This window comes from Cololabis saira, chromosome 16 (assembly GCF_033807715.1).
Source record: "Cololabis saira isolate AMF1-May2022 chromosome 16, fColSai1.1, whole genome shotgun sequence".
NCBI classification, from domain to species: domain Eukaryota; kingdom Metazoa; phylum Chordata; class Actinopteri; order Beloniformes; family Belonidae; genus Cololabis; species Cololabis saira.
Window position 1 is genome coordinate 35,192,216 of NC_084602.1, and position 25,903 is coordinate 35,218,118.

General features: G+C 41.3%; 1 protein-coding gene across 3 annotated transcripts; it reads right to left on the reverse strand.

Moving 5' to 3' along the window:
* Positions 1-6,904: 6,904 nt before the first annotated feature.
* On the reverse strand, positions 6,905-25,052 carry LOC133462622 (solute carrier family 2, facilitated glucose transporter member 1). Of its 3 annotated transcripts, none has more exons than XM_061743953.1 (11): positions 24,879-25,052; positions 24,251-24,390; positions 19,222-19,320; positions 16,400-16,560; positions 14,201-14,441; positions 13,961-14,123; positions 12,409-12,593; positions 12,056-12,157; positions 11,872-11,973; positions 8,635-8,838; positions 6,905-7,814 (listed from the first exon to the last, which is right to left on the reverse strand). In XM_061743953.1, exons 2-11 carry the CDS (start codon positions 24,263-24,265, stop codon positions 7,635-7,637), a joined length of 1,452 nt encoding a protein of 483 aa, XP_061599937.1. In that variant the 5' UTR covers positions 24,266-24,390; positions 24,879-25,052; the 3' UTR covers positions 6,905-7,634. The 3 variants fall into 3 exon arrangements, with proteins under 3 accessions (XP_061599937.1, XP_061599938.1, XP_061599936.1); XM_061743954.1 differs by having other exon boundaries at positions 24,251-24,347; positions 24,875-25,052; XM_061743952.1 differs by having other exon boundaries at positions 24,875-25,052.
* Between the last annotated feature and the right edge of the window lie 851 nt (positions 25,053-25,903).

Genomic DNA, 25,903 nt, shown 5'->3' on the forward strand with positions numbered 1-25,903 from the left:
TAATATTTTTACATCTGAATTCAGGAGACTAATTGGCCGCATTTGGTTTTCCCGGTTTTGGAAGCAGCGTAATTAGTGCAACCCTCATGGATGCAGGGAGGAGACCATTCCCGAAGGATTCCTGAAACATCTCCAATAAGGGTGTCACCAATTTGGATTGAAATGTTTTATATAGGTCTATGGGAATTCCATCAAGGCCTGCTGCTTTCCCAGCCTTCATAGAGCCTATCGCCTCTGCTATCTCCTGTTGTGTTATTTCTTCATCTAATATCTTGTTCTCCTCCTCAGAAAGTTTGGGGATATCTAGGTCATTCAAGAATGTTGTCTGCCCATCCAAGTTGGGAGAGCACTCAGAGCTATACAGTCTCTCATAGAAGACCCTGAATGTCTCACTAATTTCTTCCGGGTTAACGATCGTTTTCCCATTTGGGGCTTCTATATAGTTAATTGACCTCTCTGTTTGTTGTTGTTTAATACGCCATGCTAATATTTTCCCAGATTTCTCCCCTTGTTCATAGTATGATTGTTTGAGTTTCAATAGGTTGGCGGCTGCTTTATTAGCTGATATTTCATTATACTGAGATCTGAGAGTAAGAAGTTCTGTATGCATATCTGGTGTGCTAGATTTATTTTGATACAGATCAGTTTCGAGTTTTTTAATTTTTTCTTCTAGCGTCCTCATTTCAAGTTGTGCTCTCTTTTTTTTTGAACTAGTGAAACAAATGATTTGTCCCCTAATAAAGGCCTTAAATGCCTCCCACCTTATACTAGCCGACGTTTCAGAAGTGTTACATTCAAAATACAAGTCAATTTGTTTATTCAAGAAATCTACAAATGCAGGGTTCATAAGCCACTCTGGTTGAAGCCTCCAATTTGGGGGGTCTCTTACAAGCTGTTCATCTTCATATATCATAGAAATTGCTGCATGGTCAGATAGGACTATGCTGCTATACTTTAACCTTGGAAACAAATAATGCCGAAATCAGGAAATAATCTATACGCGAATGAGTTTTATAGGTACTAGAATAACAGGAATATTCCACTGCATCTGGGTTTCCGTATCTCCAAATATCCAATAAATTTAGCTCTTTTATAAAATGGTGTATTATCTTCCTTGACTTGGTATGGGTATTGTCAAAGCCCGAAGATCTATCACTTGATGGGTCCAGCGTGCAGTTGAAGTCACCAGCTACCACATAGTTTCCAGAGAGATTTGAAATTGTCAGGAATAAATTGTTATAGAATTTGGGGTCATCTTCATTTGGACCGTAAATATTTATCAGATTTATATTTTCAGATAATAAAGTCCCTTGGACTATAATATATCTGCCAGCCGGGTCCAATATAACATTACGAATTTGGAAGGGGACTGATTTATGGATCAGTATCATGACCCCTCTAGAATGAGTAGTATAAGGAGCAGAAAACACCTGACCCTGCCACCTTCTCCTTATCTTAGAGATATCCCCGCTCATCAAATGAGTTTCCTGTAAGAAAACTATTTTTGATTGTAAGAATTTTATCCTGCTCATCACTTGTTTTATCTTTGCAATTTTATTCAAACCTCTACAGTTCCATGAGGTGAGTTTTACCTTAAAACTATCAGGCATAAGTTATTTGGTTTGTGTTTGTAGTGCAGTGGAGACAACCCCCCCCCCAAAAGAAAAAAGAAAAGGAAAAAAAAAAAAAAAAAAAAAAGAAAAAAAAGGAAAACGAAAAATGAAAAAATAAATGGAGAAAAAATAGGGACCCCCCCGCCCCCCTACCCCCACCCCTCTTTTCCAGGTACCATGTTGCCATAGGAGTACCTCTTTCCCTCCCCTTCTTTAACAACCGCTTATGAAAGGTCCTACCTCTCTAACTTATTCTTTAAACTCTTAACTGCTTATATACAATACTAACCATTTTACCTCTACTTTTATTATTGAATGAATTCACTTTTCCAACCTGAACACAAGATTGCAGTAAACCAACTGACAAAACGTGAACATCAGGGAAACCTGTCACATACCTGTTGTTCAACAGTGAGGATGGCGAAATTCCTCAACTAATTATGAACTGTTGGCGCCATCTAGGGGTCATAATGTGGCGGACATCTCTCTCTGTGGTTCACGCATTTGAATGAGTAAACATCGGAGATTAGTCTTTTCTTAAAGTCCGTTTTAAATCCCGTCCTTAGGGATAAGTATAAACAGAAATCAGCCATAAAAAAAAAATTAAAATAGAGACCTCATCCTCATGTCCCTCAGATAGACTGGATAAAGTTCTCCACTTCAGCCGGAGTTTGGAAAAGATGAGACCTGTCATTATGCGTCACCAGGAGCCGCGCTGGGAAGATGATCCTGTGTTTATTGATCCCCTTATCTCGCAGCTTCTTCCGCACCTCATCATAGCTTCTCTGCATCTTGTGAACTCCAGCAGACAGGTCCGGGTGAAAGCGAACTTGCTTCTCATCATAAAGGATTTTCCCTTTTATTCGCTCTGCCCTCAGCACCCGCTCCTTGTCTCTGAAATTCAACACTTTCATGATAAGAGTCCTTGGACGTCCCGTGCTTGAGTCCGAAGGAAGGGTACCGATTCTGTGCGCTCTTTCAATTACCGGAGCGTCCCGCGGCTCCAGCCCCAGAGCCTCCGGCAGCCACCTCTCCAGGAATGCTGCAGCATCTTGGCCCTCCGCTTTCTCCGGTAGACCCACCAGTCTCACGTTGTTGCGTCTGCTTCTACATTCCAGGTCTTCAACTTTATCAGTGAGAGCTTTCACCGTGTTTTCCAGTGTGCCGACTTTAGTTAATAGCTCATTAACGTTATCTTCAGCATCCGAAATCCTTTGCTCAGCGTGTGTAATGCGCCCCGTGCATTCCTGCACCTGCTTTTTCACCTCAGTAACTGTAAGTTGTACACCGTCGATTTTTTTATAAAGTCCATTTTTCAAAGAAATTATGGCTTTCATGATATCTTCGTTGGTTTTCTCGCCTGAAATATCGGTAGATGTTTCACCATCTTCTTCCTCGACATCCTCCGCCATGAGTGACATGGCGTCGCTCGTTTCTTCCCCCTCGGAAAGTTTGCCTTCGTATCGTGGTTTTTGTTTGTCTTTTTTTATGCCTTTTGGTGGCATTTTTCCGTCAAGATAATCTTATCCTCACGTTGCCCAAGTTTAAATCAGGTTTTGGTTAGTTCTGTAGGATTTATTACAAGCCAGCAGCAGAGTTCAAAAAGTTGCGACTACCTAGTTCCTCGCCATAACCGGAAGTTGTATGTATATGTTTTATTTCATTTATTTATTTCTGTGCTTGTGTTTGAAATAAAGATATCAAAAGATATCAATCAAAAGATCTTGTCGTGAAATGATTTGGACTAAAAGTGTACGTTGACCGGTGGGTTTGCAAGAGGCTGCTTTGTGTTTACTGAGCGTTTACCTGAAATGTGTTCATGTTGGTGTCTGGCATCGCAGGTGTGTGGGAACTAACTCGCAGTTCCTACTCCTGTAAAAGATATTTACTTTTACTTTAAAGTCAGTTATGAAGTCTGGATTCATCCCAGCGGTTTCATGTTCATACGTTAAGTTTATGAGGCCGAAAAGTAGAAAAAGGAGAACATGGCTTCAGTGTGAGGAGGAGAACAGGACATCACTCAGATCACATCAGCTCCTCTTGCTCAGGACATCGTCTTGTGGTCGTGTCGCCTCGATGTCCCGACAGTACTGGACACATGTAATTCAGAGGGGACAAAATCAGAGTATTTTCTGTCTCATCAGAGCTGCAGCAAGACTGAAGGGAGTCTCAGGGTCCATTTAAAGAAGTTTATTTGATCCAAGACATGATTTATTTGCTCCAGCAGGTGACACTGTTCCCAAACATTTGCACAAAGATGTCAGAGACGGCAGAAAGCCCAAACCTGACTCCAAACCCTCAAATTTGCAGTTGGTTTCCCAGACAGCTCAGAGGTGTGCGACATTTCACAGACCAAGTTGAAACGCTCCTCGTCTGTACGCCAAGCCACCAGTCTTGGACACAACGTTGGGACAGAGGTTTGATGGAGCCTCGGGGATGTTTAGATGTTTAAAGTCCGACTTCGTGGAGGATTCATGGATCGGGTTAGAAAAGGAGTAACCCAGGGGTCATTTTCGGGTTTTTAAAAACCGGAATATGAGCAAATTCCGGTTATTCAAAGGGGTTATTGGTGTTTACATGGCCGTGCGCAACCAGGTTATTGCTAATATTCCGGTTAGAAAAGGGTTATTGACTTCATGGAAACGTAGTCATTGATTCAGTGTCATCGTTAGTTATAATTATCATGCAGTTTTTATTTGTTTTTGTGGCGTGTATGTATCTTATTTTGAAGCCATGTTTAAACGTTACCATGGCGACCAGAGTCAGAGTGTTTTAGAGGATATTACTCATGTCATGATGTTGGCGTGATGTTAGGACGCTGCTACTAAAGTTGCATACGAGTACACAGTGGATTCACGTTTATTATTAGGGCCCGAGCACTTACAGTGCGAAGGCCCTATTGTATCTGTAGAAATTTTTCTTTATTCTTCTTTCTTCTGACGAAAGGACGGCCTTTTTGCCCCCCTAAACGTGCCCAAAAAGTCACCAAATTTTGCACGCAAGACAGGCCTGGCGAAAAATTTGATATTTAATGGTTTGCATTAATGGGCGTGGCAAAATGGCTCAACAGCGCCCCCTTGAAAACATTTCTCTGCCATAACTTTTGATTGGTTTGACATAAAGAGTCGTGGTTGGTGTCACCTGAATCGGTATTGAGTCCTTGAGCTCCATTGGCCTGAATTAGCCCCGCCCCTTCTTCTGATTGGTTGTCCCTATTTTCTGCCATAGCTTTTGGATGGTTTGACATAGGAAGTCGTGGGTGGTGTCATTTCTGATATGCTTATGGGGGACGGTGGCCATGAGTGCGAGGGCCCGTTCATCGCTGCTTGCAGCTTTAATTATATTTACAATATACCATTGTTTTTTATGCTGCTCGTATCGTTTTATTGTGTTGTATTTATCGGCCACACTTTAAAGGCCGGTACGTGAAAATATTGTTGACATTAATCCGGTCCTTGGCATTAAAAAGGTTGGCGGCCGCTGCTCTCACCGGCCCCCCTGACATGAACAGACGTGGTGAGAATCATCCGCCTCTTCGCTTCTAAGAAGTCACTCGCTACCTTTTGTTTTCGGGTCAAAGACGTATAAGGCCTTTGAGTAGCCCATTTTTAAAATACTTAAAATAAAGATATTTTTGGCCATTTTCCAAACATTTGAAATGTAGTGTACACATACATGTATGTGAAAACTTCAAACAAAGGTATTTTAGTGTTTTTAAACCTTTAAACCGTCATTTGGGGCGACCATTTATCTCAAAATTAATAGATTTCCATAACAAAATTTATATTTTAATAAGTATCAGTAATTAAATTAACTGTTCAAGAAAGATAGACACATTTTTCCTTTCATTTTTTGAAAACCATTTTTAAATACATTCTATCCATAATGGCAGTGTCACCCTCTTACTTACTCTAAAATTCATAAAACTGATTTAAAATGTGTACAAGGTGTATCCACTTATGCATGCTATACCAATAATTTATATTTGACCCAAAACTGATAGACATTCAATTTTGAATTTGATACAGAATTGCCATTTGTTGGTTACCCCACATGACAGGTGGTCACCCCACATGATGCTTTCAAGTTTAATCAAATATAACAGGCTAACAGTTAGCTATATGATCTAAGCTAGCTACTTCTCACCACATATCACTAACAAATTTACCTTCAAAATATAGATTTGCAAATAAAACGAATTATTTACAGTTTTAGGGTGGTCACCCCACATGATATCAAAATGTGACGTATATACTGCAGCAGTTAGAAAGAGGATTTATTTGTAAAGGAGAGAGAGACTACTAACCTGCAGATTGTCTCTCTGGGACCCTCATGGGGTAACTGGCTGATGCAACATCCTCTTTGAGATGATTGTCAATATAAAAGTCCCTCAATTGTATTTTTTTCATGGTCACCCCAGATGATAATTCAGACAATGAACATATTCGGACAAGATTAGTTTGTGTATTATGATTGAAATGTGTGTACAAATGTTCCATAACTTTGTCAATAAATCTAAAACAAGTTTGAAAGTATGCCCAATAGGGCAAGCATTATTTTTAAATTGTTTTAATGTGATTTAAAACCAGTTGTCCAAACAGAAGTCAAGGCCGGACGGTCACCCCACATGATGTTTTCACACTTCAGATGGCAGAAAATGACCAATAACCAACATGTTTAAATAAAATAAGAGTGGGCACATGTAGAAGGAACGTATTAGACATACATGTTATATTTTTTATTCATTTTTATGTTTATTATTAGGTAAAAAGTTCCATCGGACAGAAAAAGTAAGCGTCACGTCTTTGACCCTTTCGTAAATTTGGCATCCTTAATATCTATCAGATTAATAACCTCGAAATTGCTCAATGTGTACATGGTTCCTTACATAAAACTCTTCCTAACCTTTTTCACAATTTGTTTTCCCCGAACAATGAATTTCATAATTATTCAACCCGTAAAGCCTCCCAGCTTCGGCCCCCACAATCACAAACTATTTCATCTCAATTTCAGAACAATCATTTGGAATTCACTTCCTCCCCAACTTGTCAAACTTTCTCATGAATTATTTAAAAAATTTGTGAAAGATATTTTGCTATATCAATAGCTTAATAATAGGATGTAAACTTCTACTTACTCACATTTGTCTTTTTCCTCATTTTTATACAGTATTGTAGTTTTTTCTTTCTTTCCTTTGTCTTTTCTATTTTTTGGGGGCCTTTTTTTGTCCTTTTTTTTTTCTTTGTGTGTGTGTGTGCAAGTTTGCAGTGTGTATGTGCTTGTGGCGTGTGTGTGTGCTGCGTATGATATGCATTTATGTCCATGATAATGTCCATTTTTATGCTCATTTAAGGAAGTCCTCTTGTCAAGCCCCCAGAGGGTTTTTTAGACCTCCTTGCATATATGCTGTCTATTGTTTTTCTTTTTTTATGGTAATTGTATTACTGACTTTTTAATATGTGCTAAATAAATAAACAAAAAAAACAGAGCAGAGCAAACGTTAGCAGAGGTGACGCTGACGATTGTTTCCGGGTGAATCCAGTCAAACTAGCAGGTAAGAAAATCAAAGATTCAATCTAATGCATTTATTTTGGAGTTTCCTTCTGCTCCAGATGTTTCATACTTGCTGTTATAAAGACCCTTGGACCCCTTTGTCCTGGGAGACCTGGAACCCCAGTCACAGATTATTGGTTAAGTGAGAATCTGGGTGTTAAAAAAAAGACAACTGGGTATCATAGAAACCAAAAACATATCACTAAAACAGCAATCATCCAAAGTCGGTGCTCCCTCTGGGTTTTTCCAGCTGATGATGCTCAGTGACGGAGGTCCTTGGCTCCGCCCACGTTGATTTAAAACAATAAATGTTGTTGTCAGACTACGGTGACTGATGTTTTTCCATTTAGAAACCGCTGACTGTCATGACTCGGCCCGAACGAGGCTCGGACGAGGCCCAGACTCGACCAAGACGAGGCCCAGGCAAGGCCCGGACGAGGCTCGGACCCAGCCTGGACCCAAGGCATCTCAGGTGAAGGTGCTGAACCCGGCGCTCCCGTGCAGAGGGATGCCCTCCGCCCCCCTGAACTCCTCGGCGATGTCGTCGAACGTGCGGCCCTTGGTCTCCGGGAGGCGGATCCAGGTGAGGACGAAGGCCAGCAGGGCCACCAGCATGAAGAGGAGGTAGACGTAGGCACCGCAGACTTTCTGAGGGCGAGAATGAGACGCCGCGTCAGTCCAGTTCAAAATATTCAACCACAAAAGGTCTTTAAAACATAACTAAACAAAGATTAGAGACATTGACTACGTTTACATGCAGTCAAAATTCGGGTTATTGCTAATATTCCGGTTACTGAAACATTCAGAATATTCCGTTTACATGGTAATTAATCATTTGGGATATCCCGATCAAACCAGCAACGCACGGAGAACGTGATGACGCAATTAGCGTAATTTCCGCTTCTTCTTCCTGTATCCAAATTCAAAACAAATGCTGCTTCGTGCAACTTTTCTCTCACCTTCTTGTAAATCTTCTATCCCGGTACTTTCTACCGTCTACAAATGCAGAAATGTTCATGTCCTTCATTACATTTATGAAGTGATTAGTCTCCTCCTGGTCTTGCGTTTCTCCGTGTTTATAAGAACTTCCTGGACTCAAAAGACCAGGATTCCTTATGAACAGAACATGTGCAGAAAACAAATTCCTGTTCCGTTTGATGGGGATATCCCGTTAGGCGTTTACATGACCCAATATTCAGGTTTTAAAAGGAATAACCCAGGGGTCATATTCGGGTTTTTAAAAACCAGAATATGAGCAAATTCGGGTTATTCAAAGGGGTTATTGGTGTTTACATGGCCGTGCAAATTCGGGTTATTGCCAATATTCGGGTTTTAAAAGGGTTATTGATGCATGGAAACGCAGTCATAGATGTGGTCCAGATGTTTCCTGGTGTTAATAATCCCCACCTGATTCAAGGATGTATAAATACGTTTTTGTGCGTTCACCATAAACAGTAACATTTCCTACCAGCAGCGGAGGGAAGAGCAGCGCCAGCACGAACTTGCCCCCCCAGTTGAGCATGCTGGTGAAGGCCATGGCGATGGGGCGGCCCGGCTGGTCAAACAGCTCCGCCGCGATGAACCAGGAGATGGGCCCGGGGCCCAGCTCGTAGGCCGAGATCAGGCAGAAGACCAGCAGGACCTGCATGGACCGCAGGGCCGGGACCAGGTGCTGGGGGGGGGGGGTTTTAGAGGCCCAGACGTTCAGAATACGTGTTTTACCATATGAATTGTTACAGATTACTTTTGTAACACTGTATTTGACCCGGTCTTTGTACGTTTTGACCGTATAGAAACGTAATTCTTGCCATTGTAAGAATGAGATGTACCTGCTGTATCTACTGCCCTTACTTTTTAACAACTTGTGCTTTTTATTATTTTATCTCATTTTATTTCATTTTATTTGTTATTTACTGTTTAATTGTGTCTTGCAGCTTTTAATGTTGATGTAAAGCACTTTGAATCAGTGATGCACTGATTTTTCGGTAACCGAAATTGTTCGGCCGAAAATGGCAAAAAAACACTTTCGGTGTTCGGTGGAATAAGTGGGAAAAAAAACGAACAATTAATAACGGCGTTGTAATATAAATAGACTGGCCGCTCAGTAACTGTTGCGCACCACATAAATCGTTGGCCAACAAAAAACTAACCCCATAAGAATTTTACCTAACATTCACCAACAGGTGGAACCAAAACAACATAAATCAATCTATTACAGGTGCGTTTAGATGATGAAATCAAACGTGGAAGAGCGTGGAGTGAAGTGGTGCGGTGCAAACATGTCAGCAGTGTGGAAGTATTTTAGAGTGGCAAAGAATAATACAAGAATGGCTGTTTGCAATGAATGTTCTGCTCAAATATCTAGAGGGGGCACATCTGCAAAGTCTGTCAGCACTACAAGTTTGATTTATCATTTGAAATGATAAAAAACCCTGAGCGCTTTAATGCATTTTTATTGTTTTAAGGCCTATGTTACAATGTTCAGTCAGTTAAGCCTAACGTAAGCTCAAAGATGGCCAAAAAATGTATTTTGCTAATTTATTTATTTTAAGTTATTGTTCTTTGCTGGTATAATGTCTGCTGGAATATTTAAGAAATGCTGGGAAATTAAAAAAATTTCAGTTTTTTATGTTAAACAAATGTTTTCTACCTTGTAATTTTGTAAAAGATATTTTTCTTTTAAAAGCATGCCTAAATCAAATTTATTTGATTTATGCAATGGTGAAAAAATTGGCAAAATAAATGAAAAACTGCGAAGAACCATGTTCGGTATTGTTCGGTATTCGGCCAAGTGTTTATTATTATTTTCGGTTTCGGTTTTGGCCACAAATTTTCATTTCGGTGCATCACTACTTTGAATTACCTTGTGTTGAATTGTGCTACACAAATAAACTTGCCTTGCCTTTTACGGTGGGAAAAGGGATTAGTAATATTAAGTGACCCCGCAGAGAGGAAAATCAGCGAGATCAACACTGACTGATAAAATATTGGAATATATATTGGTATATATTTGGAAACACAGTCAAAGTTCAGGGGGCCGTCCTAGGGGCCTGGCAGAACGGCCTGACGGGATGGGGGGCCGTCCTCGGGACTGAGCAAACGGGTCAGACAGAATCCGAGGGGCCGGCTTCGGGGGACTAAGGCTGCGTCCCAATACTCCCCCTCGCCCTCGTTTTCTTCACTAACCCTAACTTTTGCGCGTTCCCGTGAAGGTAGTGGTGTCCCAATTCCTCTTTTCACCAAGGGGGAGGGGGCATAACGAGGGCTAGGGGCTGAGAATAGCCCCTTCAAATCGAGGGATTTCAGATGCTGACTTGGCGAGCGAGGGGGTATGAAAATTTCCCAGAATGCTTTTCGTCGTCATTTGCGGACTGAATAAAAAAAAAAAACATGGCGGACATTTCTTATTTTTTGGGGAATAAAATCAATATTTTTAGTTAGTTTCTGCATAAAAATGCATTTTGATTACATTTCTCGGCGCAAACCAATATTTTACTTTCATAATATTCACTCAGTGAATGTACATAATCCCTTTTTTGTCCGTTGTTCGCTAAGATCGCGCCGGAATATGGTTACGTAACCTACGTAAGCGACGCCGTAGGTTACGTAACCTACGCCATAGGCTGCGTCTATTTAACGCGGACCCAAACTCCGGAGCCGGCAGACAGAAATCTCTAAATTTCAGAGCAAATTTCTTAACAGGCGTAGCTACAACTGTTAGATTTCATCTATTAAACCAACATCTTCCTAAATGATTTATTTCAGCCAGCATAATTCTCAACAGAGCTGCGTCCCAGGAGAGAGTTTCTCTCCCGGGGCTGACGGAGCAGCTTGACCCGGCGGACACGTCTCTTCTCGGGCTGTGAGCTGAGGCTGCTCCCCGGGGGTGGCGGCTCTTCTCATCTCCGAAAACATCGGGTCAAATTTCTTAACAGGCGTTATTTGGATAAACTGAGCCCCGGTTGCGGATCTTAAGGTTACCTTTATACCTGGAAAAAATATTAAAAATTAATAAAGTGCCATATTAACAGCGCTACAGCTGAAATTTACAGCTTTTGGCTCTCTGCTTCCTGATCAGGGAAGGGATGAAAACGAGGGGGAGTAGGAGAAATGGGACAGGCACCTGGGCCAAGTGCCCTAGATCTCAAGTGCCCTAAAATCTCCCCCTTCTTTTTTAGGGGTTAGGGAAGAAAAGAAGGGCGAGTGAAGAAAAGTAGGGGGAGTATTGAGATTGGGCCTAAGGATACGAGGGGCCGGCTTCGGGGGACTAAGGGTCCTCGGCACTGGCTGAGGTGCGTCCAGCACCCCCCCTCAACGAACGCCCCTCGGCGTTCCACGCGGCCCGTCGAGGAAACGGCGCAGGCGGGGCGACCAACGATGAGTCGGGTGGGAGGCAGGGCAACTAAATTTTGTCTCTTTCTCAACATTTCAACTTTTTTCTCGACATTTCGACTTTTTTTCTCAACATTTCGACTTTTTTCTCGAAATTGTACTTCAACATTAATCTCAACATTTCTACTTTTTGTCTCAACATTTCTACTTTTTTTCTCAACATTTCTACTTTTTTCTCAAAGTGCATAATGAAAAAAAAATCTTCCTCCTCTAAAATATTATTTTTATTTTTCTCCTGCATGGCCCTAATACTCTTCCGTACTAACCTGGTCAAATAAAGGCTAAATATTGAAAAATAAGAGGATGATCTTACCAGGACAGAGTCCACTATGGTCATGAGTAAGTTGCACACAGCGATGGAGATGAAGCCGGTCAGCAGCAGCCTCCGCCTGCCGGCCTTCTCCATCAGGAAGAACTGGAGACGGGACAAGAGCATTGGTTGACTTGAACCAGAACCAGAAGTCCAGTTCTTGGCTGAGGTCTGGTACTGTACTCACGGCCACCAGGGTGAAGGTCACGTTCACGGCCCCCACGCCCAGAGTCAGATATTTGGCCTCGTCAAACTTGGCCTGGAACATTTTCGTGGAGTAATTTATCACCTGGAAGAAAAGTGCGGGAATTTAATTATTTTATAGTGGGTGTGTGAAGGATAAATAATCAGTATTATTGGCAGTAATAGAGGGCCCCAAAATCCCATTTTGCTTAGGGCCCCATGGAGGCTTGGGCCGGCCCTGCCCCCCTATGTATGCCACGGTCAATTGCGCCCCCCAAACATTTTTAGCACCAGCCTCCACTGGTTTCGGGGTCTCAGATCTTTCTTGGACTGTGATTTCGCTGCAGTGGGACTGACCGCGTTGAACCCAGAGAGCTGGCTGCCCAGGTTCACGATCAGGACGATGATGATGGGCTGCCGGTAGCTGCGTCTTCGGAAGAAATCGCGGACGGTGACGCCGCTCTGAGTGTGTCCCGCCTCCTCCTTCATCTCCTCCAGCTCGGCGAACACCTTGTCCGTCCGGCCTCTCAGCCTCAGCAGAGCTGCAGGGGCCAAACAATGACAGACTCACGTTCTACCTATCAGATCATCATTTTTTTGATGACCCGGTCCTTACCACTTTTCAAAACTTAGTAAACACAACCTCAGGTCTAAACAGCATATACAGTGGGGAAAAAAAGTATTTAGTCATTCACCAATTCTCCCACTTAAAAAGATGAGAGGCCTGTAATTTTCATCATATGTACATTTCAACTATGAGAGACAGAATGAGGAGAATGGGGAGAGACAGAATTTTGTATCAGGTAATGTTGGATTTTTGGGTAGCTAACGTTAAACGGTCAAATCATAAAGTTCGGTGTCCTCATCACTTTAATTTCACCAACAAATCCTGTCTTGAAGTCGGACCAAGCGTAAAGACTTTTGTATGCCTTCAAGCTTTGCTTCGTGTATTTCCCCGGCGTAGAAATTAAGTACATATAAATATCAGGAAACTGGATTCGTGGCCAAATATTAATGTCCATGGACCACTGGTTCTTGGTAACTGTACCAAATATTAATGTCCATGGACCACTGGTTCTTGGTAACTGTACCAAATATTAATGTCCATGGACCACTGGTTCTTGGTAACTGTACCAAATATTAATGTCCATGAACCACTGGTTCTTGGTAACTGTACCAAATATTAATGTCCATGGACCACTGGTTCTTGGGGTAACTGTACCAAATATTAATGTCCATGGACCACTGGTTCTTGGTAACTGTACCAAATATTAATGTCCATGGACCACTGGTTCTTGGTAACTGTACCAAATATTAATGTCCATGCACCACTGGTTCTTGGGGTAACTGTACGGGTCACTGTCAAAATCCAACTGCCTTTTAATTTAAGCCGATAATCGGCTGTTATCCCGTCTTCTCCACAGTTTCCCCTACTAGTTGCAGCCATTTTTGCCACTCAGTGCGAGTAAGGGGGAGTGGTCCAGTGGGGAAGTGACGTCAATGCATACACTCCATAGAGAGAAAAGAATTGGACCAAGAATAGAACCTTGTGGGACCCCACAAGAGAGAGAGGCACTACAGGAGCAGGAATCACCAATCATCACAGAAAATGTTCTATCAGACGGATACGATGTAAACCACTCGAGTACAGTGCTGCAAAGGCGAATTGTTCAGGTGTGACAGGACTGTGTGGTCCACTATATGAAATGCTGCTGTGAGATAGTAGTACTAAAACACTAAAACAGGGCATTTGGCATCAAGAGATGGCAATATCAATATCATTGATATACCTATGAGATATACCTGGGATGACAATTACAGGCCTCTCTCATCTTTTTAAGTGGGAGAACTTGCACAATTGGTGTCTGACTAAGTACTTTTTTGCCCCACTGTATTAAGTTCTACCCACCAGCCTCAGCTCTGGTTTCCTCGCACCGGTTCAGCAGCAGGTAGCGAGGGCTCTCTGGACAGAAGGGCAGGACCAGGTACTGCAGGAGGGCCGGGACGAGGGACAGGGACAACATCATGGCCCAGTCGTGCTCCGTGCCCAGCACCGTCTCCAGACCAGCCACCTGCAGCCAACACAGCCGTCGTTCAGTGTAGCTAACGCCCAAAGCGTGAGCCGGAAGGTTGTCGGTACCGTCCTCACCATTCCCACCAGGATGCCCGAGGCAAACGACACCTGGTTGAGCGTGGCAAAGGCCCCCCTGAGGTTGGTGGGGGACACCTCCTGGATGTAGAGGGGGTTCAGGCTCATCACCAACCCGCAGAACAGGCCGAACACCAACCGGCCCAGGATCAGAACCTCAAACGACTCGCTGGCCTTGGAGGCGAACATGATGCAGGCCCCGACCACGGACAGGCAGTTGACGATGAGGATGGAGTTGCGCCTGCAGAGCAGAGAGAAAATGAAGGTCGGAGTCTTTGACTTGACTACTGCCAAACAGAGCCGGATTAACGCAAAGGCAAACTAGGCATGTGCCTAGGGCCCGATTGACAGGGGAGGGGCCCAGACAGAGGGACAAACATTATTTTTTTTGTCTGCACACATATTAATGGTTGATACCATGCCGGTAAAAACCTAAGGCATACTATATTTAGTATATATACATATATATACATGCATATATACGCATACCAACCCAGTGATTTTTTTTTTTTTTTTGACATCCACTGCCAATCCAGGAAGCAGGAACACACGGAGGCACACGTACTGCAAATTTTATTGGTCTTTGTAGATTTGACTTCTTATTTAACTATTCAATTTAATAAACACATTTAATTAAGATTTTCTGCAAAATGCAATAGCTTAAAACATTTATCTTATTTTACTCTGTTTACATAGCAATGCTGACACCTATTGGTGATTTACTGGTACTAATACCTTAACAATGACACTCGCAATCGATAAGATAAGGATAATTTAATAGCATTTAATAGAGCGGTGTAATACCGTTTAAATAATACAAATCAAAAAAAAATCTGATAGACTGTTTAATATACAACACATGACTTATTTTGGAATACAAAGAACCAACTAGACTATGCTATGTAAAATGTGAATTAACTTTTATTAGTAACTTTGGTAAGTTTAAGATTTCAATTCATAAATAACATTGATGGAGGAGGGCCCAAAAATCACAGTCTGCCTAGTGTAGTGCATTTATTTAATCCGGCTCTGCTGCCAAATAGTATGGGTGAATGCTACTAAAAAAGATTTAAATAAACTCCAGCTGGTTCAGAACAAGGCAGCACGCCTTGTTCTCCAGTGTCCATATAACACCAGTATCAACAGCAGGCACTTCTGTCTACATGGTTAAAAGTTGAGGACAGAATGAATGCACTTCTGTTTTCAATATGAAGGTTTTACAATCCAAAACTCCATTATATCAGTACAATCGGTTAAGACACAATCTAGAGTCATATGCATACGCCACTAGACAGGCAACAAAGGGCCAGTTTTCACTTCCTAAGCCAAACACTCATTTTCTGAAGCATACAGTAGAATATAGATAAATGAAATCATGGGATTCTTTACCACTATATGACTAAATGAACACAGAAATCAATATTCAAAAAGCAAATTAAGAAACACCTTGGAATATCATATGTATAGGATACCATACATGCACACACACATACAGATATATATACATACTGGACAGGGTGAGGTGTATTTTTGATCTGATTTTCATGGCCTACATCAGGGGTCGGCAACCCAACATGTTGAAAGAGCCATATTGGACCAAAAACACAAAAAACAAATATGTCTGGAGCCGCAAAAAATGAAAAGTCTTGTATCAGCCTTAGAATGAAGGCAAATGGCGAAAGTCGGAATGTTGAGAAAAAAGTCGAGGTGTCGAGAAAAAAGTTGAAATGTTGAGAAAAAAGTTGAAATTTCAAGAAAAAAGTTGAAATGTCGAGATGAAAAAGGAAAAAAGAAGAAAAAAAGAAAAAAAAGGAAATAAAAAGGAAAAAAAAGAAGAAAAAAAGGAAAAAAAAAAAAAAAGGTCAAACATTTTGAAAAAGCTCCAGGAGCCACTAAGGCGGCGCTAAAGAGCCGCGGGTTGCCGACCCCTGGCCTAGATGATGTTTTACTGTATATTGGAATGTTTCATGTATGTTTTTTTTTGCTTTAAGATAATAATTTACATGTACGGTAAAGTTTAATGTAGGTTTGTCGTGTCATCTCGTTTTCTTTCTTTGTTTTGTCTTTAACTGTATGTTTTAAATGTATTGTTTTTAATGTGGACCCTAAGACTAGCTGTGTTTAAGGGTATAGCTAATGGGGATCCTTACAAATAAGCAAGACTGCAGGTTTTATTAAACTATATTGGGCTTTTCTTACCTGCCATAAGAGTCTGCCAGGTATTTGACCCCCAGTGACCCCAGCAGAGCTCCAAAGTCCTTGATGCTGACGGAGAGCGACCACAGCAGAGTCAGGCTGTGGTCCGGGATCGACTGGTTGTGTCTGGCTCTCCAGGTGGAGTTGAAAAACTGCTCTATGATCTAAATGGAAACACAATCACGAGGCAGTCTGTGAGGCGCAGCGACTCAGGTTTCTTTCTTGGTTGTTAAACTCTGGAGGACCTGGCTCAGGTCCAGGACCGGCCTCAAGTCCAGAGGGAACCGGGTCTGGTGCTGAGCCAGAGATTTCCAGGTGATGTTGAACTTTTTCAGTATTCTACCGAGGACATGTGATATTTGCTTGACGAGCATCCAGGAGTGTTCACGAATGATGAACAGGGTTGTATGTGCGGAAGAGTATTAGGGCCAAGCAGGAGGAAAAATATTTGAGAGGGGAAGATTTTTTTTATTGTGCACTTCGAGAAAAAAGTCGAAATGTCGAGAAAAAAGTCAAATGTCAAAGTCATCCATCAATCATCCATCCATCCATCCAACAATCATTCATTCATTCATCCATCCAACCAACAATCATTCATTCATTCATCCATCCAACCAACAATCATTCATTCATCCATCCAACCAACAATCATCCATCCATCCATCCTTCTATCCAACAATCATCCATCCATCCATCCTTCTATCCAACAATCATCCATCCATCCATCCTTCTATCCAACAATCATCCATCCATCCATCCTTCTATCCAACAATCATCCATCCATCCATCCTTCTATCCAACAATCATCCATCCATCCATCCTTCTATCCAACAATCATCCATCCATCTATCCAACAATCATCCATCCATCCAACAATCATCCATCCATCCATCCTTCCATCCAACAATCATCCATCCATCTATCCAACAATCATCCATCCATCCATCCTTCTATCCAACAATCATCCATCCATCCATCCAACAATCATCCATCCATCCATCCTTCTATCCAACAATCATCCATCCATCTATCCAACAATCATCCATCCATCCATCCAACAATCATCCATCCATCCATCCTTCCATCCAACAATCATCCATCCATCTATCCAACAATCATCCATCCATCCATCCTTCTATCCAACAATCATCCATCCATCCATCCAACAATCATCCATCCATCCATCCTTCTATCCAACAATCATCCATCCATCTATCCAACAATCATCCATCCATCCATCCTTCTATCCAACAATCATCCATCCTTCCATCCAACAATCATCCATCCATCCATCCATCCTTCTATCCAACAATCATCCATCCATCCATCCATCCATCCATCCATCCATCCTTCTATCCAACAATCATCCATCCATCCATCCATCCATCCATCCATCCATCCTTCCATCCAACAATCATCCATCCATCCATCCATCCTTCTATCCAACAATCATCCATCCATCCATCCATCCATCCATCCATCCATCCTTCTATCCAACAATCATCCATCCTTCTATCCAACAATCATCCATCCATCCAACAATCATCCATCCATCCATCCATCCTTCTATCCAACAATCATCCATCCTTCCATCCAACAATCATCCATCCTTCCATCCAACAATCATTCATTCATCCATCCAACCAACAATCATCCATCCATCCATCCAACCAACAATCATTCATCCATCCATCCTTCCATCCAACAATCATCCATCCATCCATCCAACAATCATCCATCCATCCATCCAACAATCATCCATCCATCCTTCCATCCAACAATCATCCATCCAACAATCATCCATCCATCCATCCTTCCATCCAACAATCATCCATCCATCCATCCATCCAACAATCATCCATCCATCCATCCAACAATCATCCATCCATCCATCCAACAATCATCCATCCATCCATCCATCCAACAATCATCCATCCTTCCATCCAACAATCATCCATCCATCCATCCATCCAACAATCATCCATCCATCCATCCATCCAACAATCATCCATCCATCCATCCAACAATCATCCATCCATCCATCCTTCCATCCAACAATCATCCATCCATCCATCCTTCCATCCAACAATCATCCATCCATCCATCCAACAATCATCCATCCTTCCAACAATCATCCATCCATCCAACAATCATCCATCCATCCATCCATCCAACAATCATCCATCCTTCCAACAATCATCCATCCTTCCAACAATCATCCATCCATCCAACAATCATCCATCCATCCATCCATCCAACAATCATCCATCCATCCATCCATCCATCCAACAATCATCCATCCATCCATCCAACAATCATCCATCCTTCCAACAATCATCCATCCATCCAACAATCATCCATCCATCCAACAATCATCCATCCATCCAAAGTTGCTTTCATCAACGAAAATTCTGACTAAATATCGTCGTCAACAAACCTTTATCACCTGAGGAAAACGAGACGAGACGAAAATGCAGGTCATGTGACGATAACGATGATTAAATATATAATGCAATATCGTAGAGGAATAAAAACCAGACTAAAATGTCATCACTTTTCGTCGACTAATACTAGACTAAAATGGTCCTGGACAATTCTGACTAAAATGCTCAGACTTTTAGTCGACTGAAACTTGACACGACTAAAAGGAGAATGAACGTGACTAAAACGAATAAAAACTAAAATGAGAGCTTGACCCAAAGACTGGACTGAGACTAAAAACAACACTAAAAGGGATTTATTTGTGAAAAATGAACATGTGATGCTGTAAATTCAGGATGCTGAGGGTGAGAAACTGAGACGGCGTCTCTCCCAGGCGGGGTTACCTTGGCCGGAGCGTTGACGTTGCCGGTGTGGTATCCGATCTGCAGGGAGCCCAGCACCGCCGCCAGGATGGAGGTCAGGAGGGTGGCGGTCAGGTGACTCTGTGGAGCAACAGTCCTCATGTTCACGTCTGCCTCGTACAGTGGACAAGATCAATCCTACCGTTCAATTAAAGAAACTGATATACTCCATCCATCATCTACGCCTGAAAATCTGTCAAAACATCTCAACAGGGGGGAAAAAATCTCTCAGCAAGTTAGATGTGGTGCAAAAACAACAGAAATAATACTTGGACATGGTGTCATTTTCTGTACATTCTTCAGTTTCTGCAAATATTTATGAACAGTAACATAAACCACATGTCCATAAAAAAATTATACGATGGAATCAAGTAATTCTCTATAAGGAGATTTACATGCGAAAAAAAAGTCCATTTATAGAAAATACAGATAACAAGCAGGACTTTCCAGTATTTCATGCAAAAATGATGAAAGCACTTGCAGAATGGATTAAACATGCAATGCAAAGACTGAAAGGATTCTGACAAATATCTAGTGTTTATTACCTTTTTAAACATACAGTACTCGAGAATAAATATTAATTCAATCTCATCATATTTGGGGTCTCAGGGGTCTGCTGGAGCCAAAACCAGCTTTAAACGGCGCGGCAGCCAGTTTACCTGTTCATCATGGTACCTGTTAATTCACCACATCACTGTCATACATGCACTATAGAAATGAAATAATTCTATCCAAAACCTTCAGTTGATTCTGGAGGGGGGGAAGCGTAGCTTCACCAACGCTGTTATTACAGCGGTACAGAAGAGTATTATGGCCATGCAAGACAAAAAAAATTTGAGAGTGGAAGATTTTTTTTTATTGTGGACTTTGCGAAAAAAGTCGTAATATAGAGAAAAAAGTTGAAATGTCGTGATTAATGTTGAAATACAATTTCGAGAAAAAAGTCGAAATTTCGTGAATAAAGTCGAAATTTCGCCTTTTTTCTCAACATTTCAACATTAATCTCGACATTTCGACTTTTTTCTCGTCATTTCGACTTTTGTCCCGACATTTCGACTTTTTTCTCGAAGTGCATAATGAAAAAAAAATCTTCCTCCTCTAAAATATTATTTGTATTTTTCTCCTGCCTGGCCCTAATACTCTTCCGTACAGCGGCGATTGGTTGCTGTGACATTCACTGGGAGCCTGGGCTGTTTTACCGGGACTCGCCCGTCACCGAGGAGGTTCAGCACCTCGAGGTGCAGTTATAACTAACGCTAACCCCTTTACTAAAGGTGGTCAGGAGTAGGATGAGAAGGATGGGAATCGAGAACCAGTTCTTGTTCCGAACCGGTCCCCAGTGTTTTCAATTCTTTGGAATCATTTGCAAATTTTGCAAACGATTCTCTTTTTCTGTTCCAGTGGGCACGAATGACGTCAGCACACACGTTGCTAAGCAATGTGCATAAAGCCTGAATTATGGTTCTGCGTCAAACCAACGCAGAGAACACACCGTCACCGTGATGCTGTCGTGAACCTTCGGACTTCTCCGTCACTTCATTTCTCTGTGGTGCAGTACTCCCCGTGACCGCTAATTTGCGATCTTTTTCTGAATGGTTTATCTGACTTTTTCCGGTCACAGTGAATCAAAGAGATAAGGACAACTATTGTGCAAAAAAACAAAACAAAAAAAATCTCACATACACGAAGAAAAGAATACTGAAAGTTCACGACTGCTTCAAACCGGAAACCGGAAATGCGTTGCTTCCAAGCGAACCAATCACAGCCCTCTCTGTCTGCGTGTGGTCTGCATCGCCTCAACGCGTAGTTACAATTTTCGGGAGGTGCACGTCAGTGACGCCGTGTGGTCTGCGTCGACGCGTAGCACACGCCTTAGGCACAGTGTCGTTTTGACGCAGAACCATAACTCAAGCTTCAGCCAGCAGTCAATAGTAAACATAGCACCCAAGCAATACAAACGCTCAAAAGTCTGGTTACATTTCAGTAAAAAAGATGACAACATGGCAACTTGCAATTCTTGCCAAGTGGATATATGGTTGAAGGGAAAAAATACTATCAACATGCTAAAACATTTGCGCAAACAGCAACCAATAAATGTCGTGTTTTCAATCCGCTCCGGACCAACAGTAATTCTCAACCCAGCAGCAACGTTAGCATGTCCTTGGCTAATCATACTGCAGGTAACTAGTTAACGAACGAACACTGCCTATCATATTAGCGCCATTTGCCTCATTGTTGTCCTTTTTTCCCAAATGAGAATTGATAAGGCAATCAAAAATGGAATTGGAATCGTAAAAATCTCATCAATTGCCATCCCTGGTCAGGAGGGTCGGTGCGTCCGAAATGCCATACTAAAAAGTATACTTAAATTCGGCCCACTTTTGAGTAAATATCAGTAGTGTGCATTAATTCGGACAAACTATTAAGAGCGCACACGGCACTTCCTGCCGTTGGGAGGGGGGGGGGGGGGGTTGTTACCATAGTAACCTGTCACAGTAGCAGTAGCACCGCTCCGCTCTTTCCCGTTTATTCTTGCAGAAACAAGATGACATTATATAATATTATTAAATACGAATATTATAATATTAATATTATATGATAATATTATTATACTTAATATTATACTTATGACATTTACGTATCACTTAGCAACCAAACGCTGCTGCATTGCATTGTGGGAAGTTTCTGCTCGGCTAGTGTCCATCAATCCACACTTAAAAAATTCTCCGGAATAAGTATGGATAGAGCACACTATTGAGTACGTACTAATGTTTCGGACGCACTAAAAAATCTTGCATACTCATTTTGCATACTCATTAGGGTGGAAGTATGTCTCAGCATCCTGGAAAAACCTCAGATTCAGATGAACGAGGTGGTTTTAGACCTGGTTCTAGACAAATGGACCGTCTCCTTGCCCCCTAAGGATACCAGAGTGTTTATTCACCCCTGGGTCCCCAGAAGCTGAAGACATGGACAAGCATCCAGTCACTGGACTGTGGCCGAGCTGCATTAATTACCACACAGCAGACTGAGCAGGCAGGAAGTGAGAAAACCTGAATAAGATATAATGAGTCGGCCTGGACTCGTACCATGATATGACATCAAACCGTGAAGCTGAGAAGCGACATTTCTCACATTACTCATTACTTCCCCCGTGATCCTCACATGATCTCAAAGCCTTCTGGTAAACAAAAACGGCTGAGCCGACCAGCCTGGTCAGCTCATCTTAGGATTCAATCTTTGCTTTTTTTGAAGAGGATCTGGACCTGTTGGGTTCGTCAAGTGAAGCTGAAGAAATGGTTGGGTCACGGGATGTGTAAGCACCTCCCTGAACCAGTACATGCATCTACAGTATCTCTCTATGTGACGGTCCACGGTTCTCTAAACATGTCTATCGATAAGGTCAAGGTTACAAGGATACAAATGTAACTACCGTATTTTCTGGACTATAAGCCGCTACTTTTTTCATAGGTTTTCAACCATGCAGCTTATACAAAGGTGCAGCTATTCTGTGGATTTTTCTTCCACCACTCGGGGCGCTCTAACCAGAATTAGAATCAAAATTAAGACGAAATAAATGCAAAGAAGAATATGCTACTTCTTCTTTAGCAGATAGAAGTAGGTAGAAGCAGATTTCAAACAGATAAATAGATAACTTTCTCAAAATGTTTGACTTTTTTCTCGACATTTCGACTTTTTTTCTCGCCATTTTGACTTTTTTCTCGACATTTCGACTTTTTTTTCTCGAAATTTTGACTTTTTTTCTCAACATTTTGACTTTTTTCTCGACATTTCGACTTTTTTCTCGCAATTTCGACTTTTTTTCTCGACATTTTGACTTTTTTCTCGACATTTCGACTTTTTTCTCGCAATTTCGACTTTTTTTCTCGACATTTTGACTTTTTTCTCGCAATTTCAACTTTTTTTCTCGACATTTCGACTTTTTTTTTTCGATATTTCGATAAATGCTCGGGGCACTCTAACCAGAATTAGAATCAAAACAAAGACAAAATAAATGCAAAGAAGAATACGCTACTTCTTCTTTAGCATATAGAAGTAGGTAGAAGCAGATTTCAAACAGATAAATGGATAAATAAATACCGGTTATTTTCTCTTGGTTCTGTCCCGTTTTAATCAGCAAAGTTACTGCCGTGTTAAAAGACACTGTTAGGAAATTATCTATTTAGGTACAAACATGTACATCATTTACAGTTCAGAATCCTTCTGTACATGTAGTAAATATCTAATCTAACAACAGAAATATCTGCGGCTTGCATATCTTTTTTTTTTTTTAAATGGAGCGGGTGCGGCTTGTATATCTTTTTTTTATTATTTTTTAAAAAATAGAGCGGATGCGGCTTATATAAGATAATCCTTTAATAGTCCCACAGAGGGGAAATTTGCAGTTTACAGCAGCAAAGGGGATGGTGCAAAACAAGAGGCATCAATAGAAATAGTAATAACATATACAGGTGCGGCTTATAGTCCAGAAAATACGGTACCTGCATTCATGGCTGTTCAGGGATCATCAGAGAAGTGACTGGGAAATTACATTTTTGAGTTTAGGATATTGTAGGGGGCTAGTTTAATTATGCCTTTTTCTTTGTTTATTAATTGTTTGTGTTGTATTTATTTATTTTTTGTTATTTGTTTTTTTCTTTTTCTTATTTTTAATTTGTATATTTTCTATGGCATATGATATGATATTGTGAGGAAGGGACAGGACTAAATCAGCGTTCTGCTTCCTCCTGTTCCCTCTCCAACACATTATTTTGCTGCTGTTCTTTATTTCTGGATGGGACTGATAAATTGTTTTGCTTTTTTATATATATATATATATATATATATATATATATATATATATATATATATATATATATATATATATATATATTGACGCTTTTAATTTGATGGTGATTTGTTGTTGTTCGAGATAAAGCCAACAATAAACAATAAATAAGGTTGGTATGAAGTAAACATTAAACGATACCTTCTCAATCTGGCTACAAACCTCTTGAGATGCCATTTGTTGGGCTGAAACAGGATATGGAAGGATGCAGGTGCATTTATAATCTTCTGATTCTCATTTTCTGTTGAAACCCAAACGACTGCAGAAAGATGTAAATAATCACAAATCAGCGTTTCTGACTCCTGCAGATGATGAAAGAATAAAGAGAATTAAACAATCAGTTTTTCTAACCTAAATACTATTTTACGGGATTGTACAGGACTGTCTCAGAAAATTAGAATATTGTGATTTTCTGTAATGCAATTACAAAAAACTAAAATGTCATACATTCTGGATTCATTACAAATCAACTGAAATATTGCAAGCCTTTTATTATTTTAATATTGCTGATCATGGCTTACAGCTTAAGAAAACTCAAATATCCTATCTCAAAAAATTAGAATATTCTGGGAATCTTAATCTTAAACTGTAAGCCATAATCAGCAATATTAAAATAATAAAAGGCTTGCAATATTTCAGTTGATTTGTAATGAATCCAGAATGTATGACATTTTTTTGTTTTTTTAATTGCATTACAGAAAATAAAGAACTTTATCACAATATTCAATTTTTCTGAGACAGTCCTGTATAGCGAGTAATAACGAGTCAGTCAGTAAAGTCACATACTCACGAAATTCCTTTGGAGTTGGTATTTTTCTTGGTTTATCCGGAGCCGTTAAGCAGCCTACAGTTAGGACCTTCCATCTAAATGATCCTGGAGGGTCCTGGCTTCGGTCTCCGGGCGTCGTCCGTGGGTCCCGCCGTCATTCCTCAGCTCTAGACACGACCGTTCGTCTGAATCCACCATCACCTGGAACTGCACACCCACCACACAACGGACCAGTGAGCGGAGCAGCAAAGTCGCACCCGGATGCTGAATTTGGAGCGGAGCTGCCAGAATGGCGGCGGCGGGCCTCCAGCTGATCCAGGACCTGTTTACCTCCTGCTCCTCGCCCCCAGACCTGGCCCGGACAGATGGGCCTGAAAGTGAACTTGTGTCCAGTTTAGACATTTTGGCTCTGCGTTGGTCTCCGTCGTCCTGTGAAGATGTGAAGATGTTCGCTGGGACAAAACATTTAGGAACTCCTCACTATCTCGCACCTTCAGAGGTCTTTCTAGGAACAATGTCTTTCTTTCTTTGTCCAAGTCCTTCTCAGAAACCTAAACAACTGCTCACACTTCAAACGGGATCAATAGATATCTGTATCTATGAAAGCATACACCATAAAGTTGGTGGTGGATTTCAGAGAAATTACATTTTAATTAAACAGCAGCACTTATTACCAGATTGGACAAGAGTTGACAGAGATACTGGTATGTTTTCAGGGATGCTCTTTGAAGGCAACGCCCCTCACACAACACTGGTAAAATGTAGGACTCAAGCTCAGGCAGCGTGGCGTCGGAGCGTATAAAGTTGAGGCTGAGACCCAGGACGCTTACCAGAGGTGTCAAAAGTATTCACATTCATTACTCACTAGAGTACACTAGAGTTTAAAAATACTCCTGTAGAAGTTGAAGTATCAACTCAAGTTTTTTACTCAAGTAAAAGTATAAAAGTACTGGTTTCAAAACTACTTAAAGGCTTTTTTCCGCGAAAGGGCCTTTCTGTGTGGAGTTTGTATGTTCTCCCCGTGTTCCCCTGGGTAGCTAGTGTGA

What these genes read in the sequence shown, in the direction of transcription:
- LOC133462622 (XM_061743953.1), bottom strand. An exon ending in CGGGCATCCTGGTGGGAATG is followed by an intron (nt 14,124 to 14,200) that starts GTGAGGACGGTA and finishes TGTTGGCTGCAG; the next exon opens with GTGGCTGGTCTGGAGACGGT. An exon ending in TGACCTTCACCCTGGTGGCC is followed by an intron (nt 11,974 to 12,055) that starts GTGAGTACAGTA and finishes TCCCGTCTCCAG; the next exon opens with TTCTTCCTGATGGAGAAGGC.